This window comes from Pseudopodoces humilis, chromosome 1, assembly GCF_049639895.1.
Source record: "Pseudopodoces humilis isolate 2021_Gansu_Grassland_sample_001 chromosome 1, ASM4963989v1, whole genome shotgun sequence".
NCBI classification, from domain to species: domain Eukaryota; kingdom Metazoa; phylum Chordata; class Aves; order Passeriformes; family Paridae; genus Pseudopodoces; species Pseudopodoces humilis.
In genome coordinates, this window is record NC_142200.1 from 105,601,682 (window position 1) to 105,616,308 (window position 14,627).

Genomic DNA, 14,627 nt, shown 5'->3' on the forward strand with positions numbered 1-14,627 from the left:
CTCTGTCTTACGTGATTGATCAATACCACTTATTTCGGTGCAGCCGCTGGAACGGATTTGAGGAAAACTGTGCGATCAGCGGCCCACGCACTGGTTTGGCTTAGAAGGGAGTGCTGCAAGGGTCTCACCTGGAGTCGGTGGGGGCGAGTACCTCTCACCGGGATGACAATATTTGGGATCCGGTGCAGGAAAACCAAGGGCACGATCAGCCTTAAGGAACATTCTGTCCCAACAGAAAGCAGGCAACGACGAAAATAGCTGCTTTGAAAGTTGTGGTCATTTAATATTTGAATGTAAAAGAGAAAATTGACACTCACACACACGCATCAGAAAAATCCACAATTACATTTCATCCTTTCAAGCGCTTCTCCGCCGTTTCTCGCCTAGGAAAAGCGAATAGCCTAGGGACCTTCTCGGGAGCATCCCCGCCGCGCGGCCTGCCCTCCCATTCCCGCCCGCGGGGCTCAGAGGAGCGGAGGGCGCTCCCCGAACCTCAGCCGGGGCCCCTGCGGGGAGCGGGGTTGGGGTGCCCTAAAGGGGAGCGGCTGCGGGGAGCCGTCCCGAGGGCCGGCCGCCCCCTCCCCACCCTGCGGGCGGGCAGAGCCCTCCCCTTCTCTCCCTGCCTCCCCTCTCTCCCTCCCTCCGTCCGTTCGTTCGTCCGTCCCTCCTCCTCCTCCTGCTGCTGCTGCTGCTGCTGCTGCTGCCCGCCTCCGCCCCCTCCCCCGCGGCCGGGCCGGGCCGGGCCGGGGCCCTTGACGTGTCCCGGCGCCGATTGGCCGCCGCCCGATAGGATCTCCGCGGCCCCGAGTTAAGGCGGGGGAGCGCGCGGCGCCGGGAGCAGAGCGCTCCCGGTATCCCGGCTCCGCCATCCCCGGCCGGTCCTCCTGCCCGCCCCGTCCGGGCAGCGCCGCAGCGAGTCCCCGCACAGTGGCCATGGAGTACACGCCGCCCCCCAAGCCGCAGCTCTCCTCCAGGGCCAACGCCTTCTCCATCGCCGCCCTCATGTCGAGCGGCAGCTCCAAGGACAAGGAGTCCCCCGAGAGCACCATCAAGCCTCTGGGTGAGTGGGGACGCGGGTGACCGCCGGTGTCCGTGGGGTGCGGAGCTCCAGTCCGTCCGTCTGTCCCTGTCCGCCCTGGCTCGCTCTTCCAGCTCTCCGGCAGCGGGGACGGGCAGCGGCGCGTCCCCCCTGCCCGAAGGTTTCCCCTGCAGAGGGAAAAGCAGCACCACCTAATCTTGAAGGTTGAGTGCCTTCATCACCCACGGTCGTTTTTAGGCGAGGCTGTCTATAGCATAAAGAGTTTCCTAAATTCCTCCAGTTTCAGTTATGCCTCTTATTCATTCAGCTTCGCCATTTCTAGAATAATTCCGCGCTCTAAGGTAGTTCAATTTCTCTTCGCTGACATGAAATTAATCTCTTAAATATTTATTGCAAATCCACCCTGGTTCTGAAGTCAAATTAGAGACTTCCCGTTGTCGTACCTAGACTTACAAGGGGTAGAAAAACTTGTGTGTAGAACTGAAAATCCCTTCACTCCACAGTTCCTCGATGTAGGCTCATATGGGCTGTTTTGCTCTACACAGACCGGGAGTTTTTTTGTAAGCGCTTGCGATTTTCGGGAAAGCGATTCCGCTTCTATTTGGTTGCCTCGATTCAGAATCCTGAAAAGCTTTTAAAAACCATTAACATCTTCCCTTCCTCCCCCTCTCCAAGATTCTGGGGTTTGTCATCCTTACGTGTATCCAGGAGTTCGCAGAAAACTACAAAATATGTGTTAAGCTTTCAGGGCGCCAATGAACAGGATTACACTCAATCTTAAAAGAATTTAGAAAAGGCAGCTCCTCAGTGTCTGCTGCACCTAATCAACTGTCTCAAAAGATTTCACATAGTTTAGGGATTCATTGTGAACTTCAGTTTTAAGTCTGGGCGCTAATGTAGGCCGGGAATGTTGTAGTATTCCCGGTAGGCGTATTTACATGGGCTTGTGTTAAACTTACTGGGGATTGTTGTTTTGTTGTTTGTTTGGTGTTGGTTTTGTTTTGTTTTTTTTTTCTGAAAACTCTAATTTAACTTTTGAAAAATTTTTTAAGCCCTTCCCTCATGTCGTTCAACCAAAAATCAAAACGACTGCCTGTGACTCTGTTTTTATTAACTGGAGCTTTAGGCAAAACCTTTCCCTGGAGGGCCAGGGCGCGTTCGTGCTCCTCCCGTTCTTTGGCGCCGGGCGGCGGATCCGTCGCCGCGTCCCGGTGCCGCATCTCGGGGCCGGGCAGAGCCTTCGCAGCCCCGCTGCCTGCTGGCCTCGCCTCCGGCCGAAACTCCCAGCGGAGCCCCTGAAGCGCCCGGAGCCTCCCGGGGCTTGCGGGGGTGGGCGGCAGCGCCGGCGGGAGGCAGGCGCGGCGGGCAGCCAGCGTCGGCAGCAGCCACTGCACCCGCGCACGGTGCGCGGCCACACGCAGCTCCCCCGGAGCCTGTTTCTCCAAAGGAGCGGGCTCAGTGTCAGCAAACCGGCTGTGAGAAAGGCAGACCCAGTTTTCCGGGAGGGTGAGTCCGTGCCCGCTGTTTAATTAGTATTTGGGGTTCGCTTCCCCGTGAAGGAAGCGCGGAGGCTGCGCGGCCGCGCTCGGGCTCCTTTCGCGTTGCGCTCTCTGACAGCGGCGCAATCCAGGAGCAGCCTCCCGTGGTTCCCCAGCGTGACCCTGGCCCTCAGCAGCCCCTCGGCGCCCAACGCTCCCGTTTTAATGAGAATTAGTGACCTTTCCGTGGATCCCCTCTGTTGGAGGGGGGGCAGCGCGCAGGGCTGGCTCTGCCCAGCGGAGCGGGATCACAGCCGGGCGGTGAGGCCGGGGCCCCGCTGCTCCCGCCGCCACCCGGGTGGCTCTCCCGGTGCGCCTCTGGGGAGTGGCGCCGCTCCGGGCTCTTCCGGAGCTCATCTCCGAAAATCTCCACCGCTGCCCGCAAATGATGAGCGGACGCTTAAAGAATCGGCCGGGTCTGCGGGTGTGCTGGGGCAGTTGAACGATAAATGCCTTATATATATAATATATATATATATATATATATATATATATATATATATATATATATATATATACATATATTTAAAATAGCTTGTCTTGGTGGTCGCGTTGTCCTGGCTGAATCTTCTCTCTCTCTCTCTTTCTCTTTCTCTCTCTCTATTTCTTCAAACCCTGCAGAACAATTCGTTGAGAAATCCTCCTGCGCCCAGCCTTTGAGTGATTTATCCAGCCTGGATCCTCACGGGGATTTTAGCAGCAGCCCTTCTTCCCTGTGCACCGAGCCCCTCATCCCCACCACCCCCATCATCCCCAGCGAGGAGATGGCCAAAATCTCCTGCAGCCTGGAGACCAAAGAGCTCTGGGATAAGTTTCATGAGCTGGGTACCGAGATGATCATCACCAAATCCGGGAGGTAAGGCTGGGCAGCCCCGGGGATGCCCTCTGGGCATCTTTCGAAAAGCGGCTTTGGACGGGGGTAAAAACGTCAAAGTTAGCGAGTCCCCGCAGTTCTTTTGTATGGGGAAAACGGCACGGCTGGGTTAAGGCGCGGAGGAGGAGGGTGAAGCCCCGTTTTGCCGCAGCCCCTCGGCGGGCCCAGCCCGGCGCTGGGGGTGCGGTGCGCGGAGCCCCGCTGGGGCAGAGGGAGAAGCGGCCGGGGCCGGCAGCGAGGTGCGGTGCGCTGCGGCGGGGCAGGCTCAAATCCATCCCCGCCATCCTGGCTGCAGGGAAGACGTGGCGCTTCCCTAATAATCAGGTTTGTGACTAAAATCCCGCGGTGATTTTGAGGCGCTGGGTTGGTACAGACCGAGGGAAACGAGGGGTCGCGATTCTGTCAGAGCTCGGTTTAGTTTGTTCTTTTCTCTCTTGCAAAAACGCGCAAAAGAATTCAGGCTTTCTTCTTACATCGAGCTATGCCGTTTTCTTCAGTATAGCTTGTGGGGTTTGGATCAGTCAAACACAGTCCGGAGGAGCCAAATGTCTTTTCGAGTTTTTTAATCCCCAAAGTTACTTTTTATTAACGGAGTTGCCTGAAGTTGTTTTGTTTTTTTCCTAACTGGTGGGCTCTATAGGTATATGTTTGGGGTTTTTTTGAATAGGTATAAAACATGAAATATAAAACATGCAATTTAAGGCTCAAAATTTTAAACCGTCAAAAATTATTTATTTCTTTATTTTTAAAAAATTATTTATTTGTTTGTTTGTTTAATTCTTTATTTCTGGTCTATGCGAAAAACTTATATTTTAAAACTGTGTTTTCTTGAAAGTTTCGTACAGAAAATAAATGTTTTATTTTTGAAAATTCCGTTCAAAAACATTGTGAGCAGGCTTAAGAAAACACTCATTTAAATATGTGAGAATAACCACGGAAATAATTTCTGGAATATTTCCCTTACAGTAGTATGGATCCTGTAAAAAATAAATAATGAAAAGAAAATTCAAGTTTCTAAATATCTGTACTTTAGCTACAACTATTTGCTGACATCGTTGTGTACTTTTAACAGGAAATAGTATATTTCTCCTTTACTTTATCACCTTTGCCATATTTTTCTTTTTGCTTCCAAATATCATTTCGATTTCAAGCTGCTTTTTTCCTCTTTATTAGAGAGACACAAGATTTAACTCTTTTTTCCTCTTTATTAGAGAGACACAAGATTTAACTCCCATTATGTTAAAGTCAATAGATGCCCTAAGATTTTTAGGGGATTTAAATATAATTCTTACTTTTAACAGCTTTTCAAATGCTCTCTTATTTCTGATTTTGCCCAAATATTTATTTTCTGATTTTCCCTTTTTTTTCAGGAGAATGTTTCCTACGATCAGGGTTTCTTTCTCAGGAGTGGATCCTGAGGCGAAGTATATTGTGTTAATGGATATAGTTCCTGTGGACAATAAAAGATATAGATATGCCTACCACAGGTCTTCCTGGTTAGTGGCTGGAAAAGCTGACCCTCCTCTCCCTGCAAGGTTTGTAGATTTATTGCTGGTCTTCTATTTATCTTTTTTTTTCCTTTTTTTTCCCAAAAAATATCTTGTATTATCTTTTGATTCTGTTTACAAACATTACTCTGAGATTTTGAGTCCATGTTCAACAAAGTTGGTTACAAAACTCTGATTACAATTTTTGTGTTGCAGAATCTGGCCTCAAATCTCTGCTTGAGGTTTGATTTATGCTGAATATTCCAAGATATGCAGAATTTGGTTAAGAGTTCTTTTATATCTATTGTTTGTTTGTTTGTTTGTTTGTGTTAAATGGAGTTTGTCATGATTCAGATAAGAAAACTTTAAAAAGAAATAGAATTGATTTGTCTCTTGGATTTGCCTCCCCAATATTTGACCTCATAATTCAAAGCAATCCAGGCACCACCAGCCAAGCCAGAGTAGAAATAAATTGCAGCTCATTGCTGTTTATGCTTGAAATTATATTATTTCTGTAACATATCCAGCATTTATAGGTTAGCATTTGCTAACCAATGATTTTATTCTTGATTTTAATCATCTATTGGGCAGCAGGCAAAGTACAAAACAGTTTCTCGGCACAGTTACTTTTCTTTTCATTAAGAAATCATGAAATATTATGAGACATTAGGAAAAAAGCCCTCTGTAAAATAAATTCCCTTTTCTTTACAGAAACATGCTTCAGAAATTTGATTTCTAAAGTCATTCCATTAATGTAATTAATGACTGATTCCTTTAAGCGCTGGGCAACTGAGGCTGCAGGGCTGGGCTGTACAGTGGGAGGGCACTTCAGAGGAGACCCACACTTCATCGTGTTCAGCCCAGCACTTCTGTACCTACTTCAGTCCCCAAGTCCAGTAAGACTGCAGCACATGTCGAAAGGCTTTGCTGAGTCAGAGCTGGAGATATGGAAATAACGCGGATGCCTCTCTGGCTTCAAAGAATCTTCTTGCAGAGGGCTCTGCACAGGAACACAGGTCTGCTCCAGGTGGCTTAGCCCAGGGTTAAGAACTTGCTTATTACAGGGGAAGAAACTATAAGTGAAACACAAGAAATGGAAACAATTTTTTTTGGTGTGCAAGTATAGGCACCAAATTCTGCATGATTTCCTTATATAAATCATTGAATTGAAATCTTGGTGACTGGTGATCTCTGGAAGGCTGTTCAGGGAAGTAAACAAACAAAAAGCGCAAGTTGAGAAGCTGTGATTAAAGACAGCAACCTAGGAGTTATGTCTGCTTTATTTTCATGGCCAAAAACTCCTTCTTGCAGTGTGGTTAACGTCTGAGGGCTTCGTTTGACGTATTGTAATAGGCACTGATCAAAACCCAAAGAGAAAACACTGATCCTGCTCCAAAGGAGTCAGCATCAAAAGAAGAAATAACAGAAGAACAGAAATAGTTTTAAGGCAGGGTTTCCCCCTTCTTATTTTTCTGTTCACGCCCCTTTTGGGATACCTTTAAATAGATTTCTAATTGGTATTCTTTCTGGCATAGACTCGCTCAACAAGGAAATACTAGAACGTAAGACAAGAGACTGGAATAATTAACAATTGCCTTACTGAGTATTGGAAAAAACCTTCTTGAAGTTTAATAGTTATTTTTATTGTACTGTGGTAACTTTGTGAGTCCCCAGCAGATCAGTGTCCTTATGTGCAAATGCATGTGTCTGCTGTTACATTTTCAGGATTGTTTGCTCCTGTGTGTGAATGTACACCTTTCCTGCCTCAGTTGCAGGATGCTTAGTTAAACAGACTATTGATCTCTGATCATTCATGCACTTTTTCCTCCTTATACTTTGATGAGAAAAAGGGTGCCAAGAAGTTCAGCGTGCCAGTGTTTGCACTACCAGTGCTTCTTCTAGAGTGTTAACGCATCTTTTCAGGTGGGAGGCCTCAGTCTTGCTTGAACAGATTAAAAGTAGTTCTCCTTCCATCTTGAAACAAGTTTGGTCCTGCTCCAGTAACAGAAGCCTTTAAAAAAGTTATGATTTCTTGTCCTCCAAACACAGGGTTTTAGCTCTCCCTGCTTGAGGAGCATCAGAGAGGTGTGTGTGTGTGTTTAGCGTCTGGGCACTGGTAATGAGGTACTTACTCCCCACACACATCACTGCCTGCCTCTGCCCAGGCACAGTATAATTCATGAGTTGCATTGTGTCTGGGTGTAAGACTTTGCAGGATTGAACCAGTTCAATGGCTTTACTCTTTCCATTATAAAAATAACTTTCAACATCACAACAGTTTTGTAGGGCTTTTTTTTTGGTTTTTGTTTTTTTTTTTCAAATTAATAAGTATTCTGTGATTCTGTTTGAAAGATAAGCCCTTCAGGGAACTTTCTATTAAAACCAGTTTTATCCTTGTCTTCCTGCTGTCAATGTTGAAGACAAGTTTATGTTGCAATGAACAAGTTTATGTTGCAATGAACACTTAAATAAAAATACTTTTCAGAAAGTCTTTTGTAAATCTTCTAAAGTGGTATCTGGGGATAGAGTTTCTATGTGATATTTTGTGTTTGCCTTCCACATTGTTAAGACTGTGTGAAACATCAGTTCAGTAAGTTTCAGCATGTACCTTTATTTGATCTTCTTCCATTTTTGCCTCATTTCTTTCACTCAAAATTTTGTTACTATTTTTTTTTAAACTGTATTTGTCTCAATAATTTGTTTAATGAACTTAATGTTTACAGACATATGGAGAACTCTAGGCAGGAAACCTTTAAAAGGTATTATATTTTGAAAATTATTTGAGACATTATGGTAAATAAAAATAGCATGCATGGGGCTTATGGGACCAGACCAGCTGTTAAACTAAATAGAGGGAGTGCGGTGTTGCATTCCAAAATACACAAGAAAGAAGCAGTACCCAAACCTTGCTTATATCGTGAAACATTATATACTGCAGAGCAAATGCACATCCAAATATGGCTCCTAAATCCTTTGTGAATCGAAGCGAGGAGCCCCTCACATCTGGCTGGCCTTAGGCAGCAGATACCAGACAAACTTCTGGGAGAGCCTCGTGTGCCGCGCTGGAATGTGCACATTTATCTTGTTGGCCTGTTTGCTCGTGCTCACTCCTGGTCTTGCCAACTTCTGCTTCAGAAACCACTCTGTCAAGTGCTCAACACTCTTCCCCGAGGTGTGCAAGCTCTGGCTGTGGGAGAAGTGTGGGAAATAAGTTTAGGTCACCAGATGGAACCCCGGGTTGCAGTGGGATTGTTGGGGTGTAGCAAATGGGTAAAGAAAAGTAAGGTCTGTTACTGCTTTTCAGTAATTGACATTCTGGTGCCCATCCTTCAGTGACCTTCCTCTTAGCACTCTGCTTACAGGCACTTGGTAGTTTTAAAGCAGTGCCCAGCATTAACCATTGACGGTGTAAAACAATTGTGCTCAGCTTTTCAGCACAGGGAGCTCTTTACTCATTCCCTGCACATATTTGAAATACTTTGGCATCTTGGTCCCAATTAGCCAAACCTTGCTGAGTCTGACGCTGTGCTCACAGTAAACATTATTAGCTATCCAGGCATTCAAAATTAGGAGTCGGGCTCAAAAAAAGAAAAAAAAAAAGTCACAAGAGGCTGGCTGAAAAGTTGCAGGGCATCTTTGGAACTTTTTGTTTTGCCTTCTCTAATTCAGGGTTCTAAATATTGACATTTTCACAGTTTTTAGAGGAAGACAAAGCTAATTTTCATGATAGCTAAGATTCTTTTGACATAGCATGATTCTAGGTCTTGGTATTTCAGATACATCATCATTTTTCAAGAGCTTTGCAATGCAAGCAGCAGAGTTGATAGCAGTGAGGACGCCTGCATGCTAGGAATATTTTATTGTGACAGGAATCCTGGTTCAGCATCCCTCCCATGGACATAGCTAGAGCAGCCAAGCTGTGCTTTGGATCAATGTAAGGAAAACATCCTGCACATCTGAGGCGAGCTGTGCTGGTAAAACTTTGGTTTCACTGTGTCTTGGGGATTCTGCTGGCAAAAACAGAATACAGGATCAAATCTTCTTCCTCTCTGAGCAACAGGGCTATTCTCCCCAGTGTCTTTGCTATGGGCATTCCTTGATTAGGGATCAGCATGCTCTACTGGAGAGTTACGCCCCACCATTTAGTGGTTTTTTCCATTCTAAAATCGTAGCTCAACAACAAGGACAAATGTTTATCTTCCTAACCTAGCAGCTCAGTGCTGCCCCACCCACCTAATGGAAGAAAGTAATTTGTGTGGCTAAAGACATCACCCAAAATGAGAGTCAGGCCCTCAGTGAGCGATAACCAATACAGACAGCAGCAAAACAGGGCTGGCTTGCACTAGCTGAAGGTCTAGTCCATCTTTTAATTTGCCATCACAAAAGAACAGTTGAGTTCATAATTTCCAGCAATACATTATTCCTATAAAATCATTGCTCTTAAATAGCATGGCACTTGTAATTAGTGTAGTCATAATGTATATATCATTGTATCTGCATGTCTTCTTGCTTCCTTTCCTTCTGCTTAATTTCCCAAGTGTAGGACTGTTAATAGCAGAGCTGCAACTGATTTTTCATGTCAGACCACTGTGTTGGACTGCAGCCTTCAACCTCTTATAAACAGACGTCACCACAGCGAATGTGTGATCGAGTGCAGGTTAAAATCATTATCACGGCTTAATGTTACATATAAAGAAAAATGCATTTTTATCTGCATTCCCCCATTATCTCTGTAATGACACCATGTTTTTTCTCTTGGAGTTGTAGTCATTGTTATTTTAAGTGCTTGTTAGTACAGCTGTGGGGAAAGACATGATCAATTTTTCATTTGGGAAAAGACACAACAGGGAATGTTAATGTTTCCATTTTAGATAGTGGGATAAAATAATAAGTATGGTTAAGGAGCAGTCTAGCACTCAGACACAGGATTCTCAATTATGTTCCAGTGAATTAAATAATGCTTTACTGCTTTACTGTCCTTCATGAATAACTTTATTTCAGGAATTCATTTATTTGGGGGGAGATGGTGTCATGTTCTAGCAGCAGATTTGTATTATCCTAAGCTCTCCGGAAGTCCATGCCTGTGAAAACACTGCATATCCTGAAAGCAAAATGATATGTGCATTTTAATTTCATACAGAGTTGGTGCCCACAAGCACACAAGCCCAGAGGAGAGATTTTATTTTGAGCAGGCATTTTCCCTGTGTTTTTTAGGTTGTATGTGCACCCTGATTCCCCGTTCACAGGAGAGCAACTGCTGAAGCAGATGGTGTCCTTTGAAAAAGTCAAACTCACCAACAATGAGCTGGATCAGCATGGCCATGTGAGTAGCTCTATGGGTGGGAAAGGGAAAAGAAATAAACCAAGGAATTGCTTGCTTGTGCCACAGGGCTAAATGGGAGAGAGACTGCCATGGGGAAAGGCTGCCGTGGCCCCCATGGTATGCCTTTTTTAGCCAGCCCTTCATACCACAGTGGTGGAAGATGTTGTGTAAAGCTTGAATGTGTTTGGTTTAACACATTTAAGGGTACTTTTGGGTTCCTTTGTTGCTGAGGAACAGGCAGCTTTCAAGTCAGGGTTTTCTGTAATATTTCATAAGGTAGAACCTGGTTCAGTGTTTCAAATCATGCTTCTACTTCCATTAGAGGCAAAACATCCATCAGGGGCAAGTTCAGGGTGGAGCTGAGCATCAGAGCAAGGGGTACAAGGAAGGTAGATGAGCCTTTTGTTGTGCTTCTGCTTGCATTTTGCTGTGACTTGGCAGTATGCTCTGCCACATGCTGTGGCCAGCAAACCCAGGTGCTTGGAAGCTCCCTACAGGTCACTTCAGGCCACCTGTTAGGGTTGGGTCTGTCAATAACAGCTCTTTTACTTCCAGACTTGTGGCAGTATGGGCTCAGAGTCAGAAGCAAATACTGACCTGACACCAAAGCTGGGTCTATTGAATTATAAAACATAAATGTGCCTCAATTGCCCTTGAAATTACTGTAGGCTAACTGCAAGTCAAGGTGCCACAGGGTGGGCTTGGGCCTCTGAAGGAGACAGGTCCCAGATTGGTGCCAGTTTGTTGTCACAAGTCCTGAGGCTGGAAGATGGTAAATAGGATTGAGAGGTGCTTGCCATGGGTTCCTGCTATGCTCCATCAGTGGGGACAACTCCTTTAGTTATCTGACTACCCAGTGGTAGGTGGTAAGAATAGGTATTGTCTGTCCTGTTCTCTCCATAAAAGTACCTATAAAGTACAGGAATGTCTAGGTAGAGCTTCCATATTTCAAAGAAAGGGCTAAAATTGTTGCCTCTGGGCTTGGTGAGTCTTTCAGGGAAGGCAGAAGGAGCAAGGGGATGGATTTGAAAGGATTGTTGGCTGAGAACGGGGAAGTTCAGAAGAACAAGTATAAAGACAGTGTTAGTAAATGAGGTGTTGGGAAGAGAGGAATGATTTTGAATTCTAAAGCATGGGTAGGGGTAATGAATTCGTTCAGCTGAATAATTGCAGAATACGATGTATCAGAAGTCCCTAGTGTGGTATTTGTTGCCTGGACTGTGGGATACAGTGGCCATTTGTCTCAGCTATGCTCTGTGCAAATGTTTCTCATCCAAAAGAGAATTTTCACTCATTTCACAAACTGAGAATTGAACCACAGCCATGCTCGTTTAAAATACATCTTGGAAATAACAGCATCAAAAATAGCTGAATACCCCAAACAAATAAACAAAAGAAAGCCCAGATAGATGCCTCTGTGTTGTTCTTTTGTAGAGATCCATATGTCGGTATATTGTTCTTGAACCCAGCTCCCACCGTTGTTCCCTTCAGGACTAGCGGAGAATGGTTTTGCTTTTTTCCTCTCTTTTATTTCATAATCTGTAGAAGGGCAAAGCTGAAGATTTGTGGGCTCTATCACCGAGTGATGATAGAGCAGTATACGTGAGCACTTAAAAAGAAGCATTTTTCATCATAACAGGGGCCATGTGTGCCTCTAATAAAGGGCTCGCAGCAGTATATTGCAAGCTAGTTAGGAGAGCTGCAGTTCCCAGAAGCCCAGAGGAGTAGGAAGAAGAAGTAGGTCTGAGGAGCTGTCGGGAATAGAGACATGTGGCAGAGCAAGAAGATGTAATCGTCTCAAATACAGGCAGCAGGAGAAAATGATCCGTAGTGTTTGAGATGCGCCTTCCCATTAATTTCCGGAGAAGCAGAGGTTGATCCCATTCTTTACACAAAGGCTCTGGACAGCCAAGGACAATGGAAAGTTTTGTGTGTTCAGTTAAGGATAAGCCCTGAAGTCTTGATCCTGTGTTGAGATTTGAGTGACAGGTGTTACCCCTTCACAGAGCACTCTCTTTTAAATATTTTGTGGGGGGTTTATGTTCCAAATGAGGACGTCAGGTTTTACGTGCTGCCTTACTGAAGCTATGAAAATGCCATCATTTAATGATCAGTAGAATTAAGGATGAAATCAGTCCTCTGGAGCCTTTAAGGAGGATTCACTGTGCTATGGCCCATGGCATTTCCAATCTCCTGTGTATGAAGAGAAGAGGAGAATTGAAACACCTCCTAAAATCTCTCCCTTCAGTTTGAAAGAGCCAGTCTTCACTTTTAAATTATATTCGATAAGGTGTGTTGGTTCCTGAGGAAGTTTGGATGACGCCTTTAAATACCAGTTACAGGTATGGAAAATGAATCCAACCTAATTCCAGTTTGTTCTAGTTGCTTGCTTTCTTCACCATCCAGAAGACAGTTTGGGGTGTTAAGGTAATTGTGGTTTATTTGCAGGGTGGTTCACTTCCTGAAAAGGAATCTGTAGAGAAGAGAGGCATTTGTTTGTTCTAGCATATGTTTGTTTTCTCGTGTTCCGAGACTTTTGGAGTTGGCAAGCATTTCTGATGTGTACCTTCAGCAGTATTTGTAACCCCAGAGTTATGCACATATTCTCCCCAAGCCCCAGGCACAAGTCTTATCTCTGTGTGCATGGCATACAGCTCACTCCATGGAAAAACTTTCAGATATCCTTACCAGAGAAAGGAAATGACTCCTATCTCTAGATTTTTACAGCCAAGCAAGTAATTGCCATTTTCCTGACTGTGAAATATTTATGAATGTGACATTTTCCCCCAGTTTTTAGTGATATTTTTCAAATCGAGTGCTTTCTTTAGGATGTTTCATTGCCCTTCATTGGAGTGCCATCATTTCTGATTTGTGGTGAGGTGAACCATGAGTGTACACATTATTGTAATTGTTATTTTGGCATTTACTCAAACACATGAATCTATGCAAAAGCAAACTCAAAGCTGTGAACATGTTTAATAAATAACTGTGAAAGCAGGGTGTGTGGAATATCCACTCCACACACTCCAAGGAGTTATGCCCAAGTTTTTTTGGTCAACTAGATAGAAGTTAGGAACCCCATGCTTTCAGAAAGAAAACTTTACATGGTAATGCTATTATTTGGTGAATATGGAAGCTTCATTCACAGCACAGTTCCTGAATTCAAAACCACCTTGGAATTTTGCAGCTGGCATCCAGATTGCCTCTGGTGACTGGTCTGTAGCCAGTGTGAGCCAGATGCCTACAAACCTGCCTGACCTTACAGCAATCAGGATCCAGTAAGAAGGTATCCTGGTCATCTCCCCTGACTCAGGCTGTCAGCACAAAGGTAGATGGGGTAGCTGGGGGCCTCTGGCTGCCAGCAACTGTGTGCGGTGGGGCTGCCATGAATATATGGGCACCTGATGTATCTCTTGGGACATGCCAGCAGGATTGTCACTGAGCTGGCATAAGGGATTTTCTGATAGCTACATCATGCAGGAGGGGACTGCTTGGACTTTGAGGCCACTCTTGGAGACTACTCTGTGAGGAGCACCCTATGGATCTAACTCCTTTGGGCTATTTTCATATGGTCCTAACTCAAGAAGTTGCACAGGTATTAAGGAGTGTCTTTGTATGTCATCAGCAGCTTGTGTGGAGGTACAGGTGGAAAACTACACATACAGACCCTCACATGAAGGAAATGTTCACATTTACCTTGGTCATGGGTCTTTTGTGACCTCCTGGCTGCATTCAGTACTTGTTTTGTACATGAACGACCAGACTTGCCTCTGGTGGGAATGGGAAATGCAGAGTACCATGGCAAGGGATGTTTTCTATGTGCGTCCTATTTTTTGGAAAATTTTCATAAGAGAGTCTTGTTTGAGAAACGCAGTTCCTTTATCAAAATTAGCATTCAGAGAGGAGTGAAAGGAAAGGGCATGTGTGGGAGCTGCTCTCAATATTTTTTTCTTCCTTCCACCTGAGTGCTGCTCAGATGTAATGTCTTGGTGTGGACATCATGGCCATGGAAGGCAATGGAAAGCACCAAGGTCTGTGGGCCAACCCCTCAGTAAGCTCTTCACCATCCACACACCCTGCTTTAAAATGTCTTTTCCATCTGCTTAGAGCACTCCAAGTAACTAGGATGGCAAGACAAAATTTTACAAAGAGAAGGAAAAGCGCTAAGGGTATTAAAGGCAAGGTCTGTGGCCATTGTGTTTGTTCCTATATAAAATGGTAAAGTACTTTGGAAAAGGACCTGAGCTGGTTAAAGCAAACATGCAACACTTTCAGGATGATGGTTCACTGTCATTTTAATGTCTTTCTTGTTGCTGTGTGCCTCCCCTCAAAGTCACAATGTGAATCTTGGCAATATTTGGCCCCA

At 45.0% G+C, this 14,627-nt stretch overlaps 1 protein-coding gene across 1 annotated transcript in view; it reads left to right on the forward strand.

The window, feature by feature from the left end:
• The first annotated feature begins 861 nt into the window (after window positions 1-861).
• TBX20 (T-box transcription factor 20) overlaps window positions 862-14,627 on the forward strand; it is a 39,360-nt gene continuing 25,594 nt past the window's right edge. The window contains exons 1-4 of the mRNA XM_005519054.2: window positions 862-1,060; window positions 3,199-3,433; window positions 4,822-4,986; window positions 10,153-10,261. Coding sequence (XP_005519111.1) covers window positions 934-1,060; window positions 3,199-3,433; window positions 4,822-4,986; window positions 10,153-10,261 — 636 coding nt within the window. The 5' untranslated portion in view covers window positions 862-933. The remainder of the gene's footprint in view (window positions 1,061-3,198; window positions 3,434-4,821; window positions 4,987-10,152; window positions 10,262-14,627) is intronic.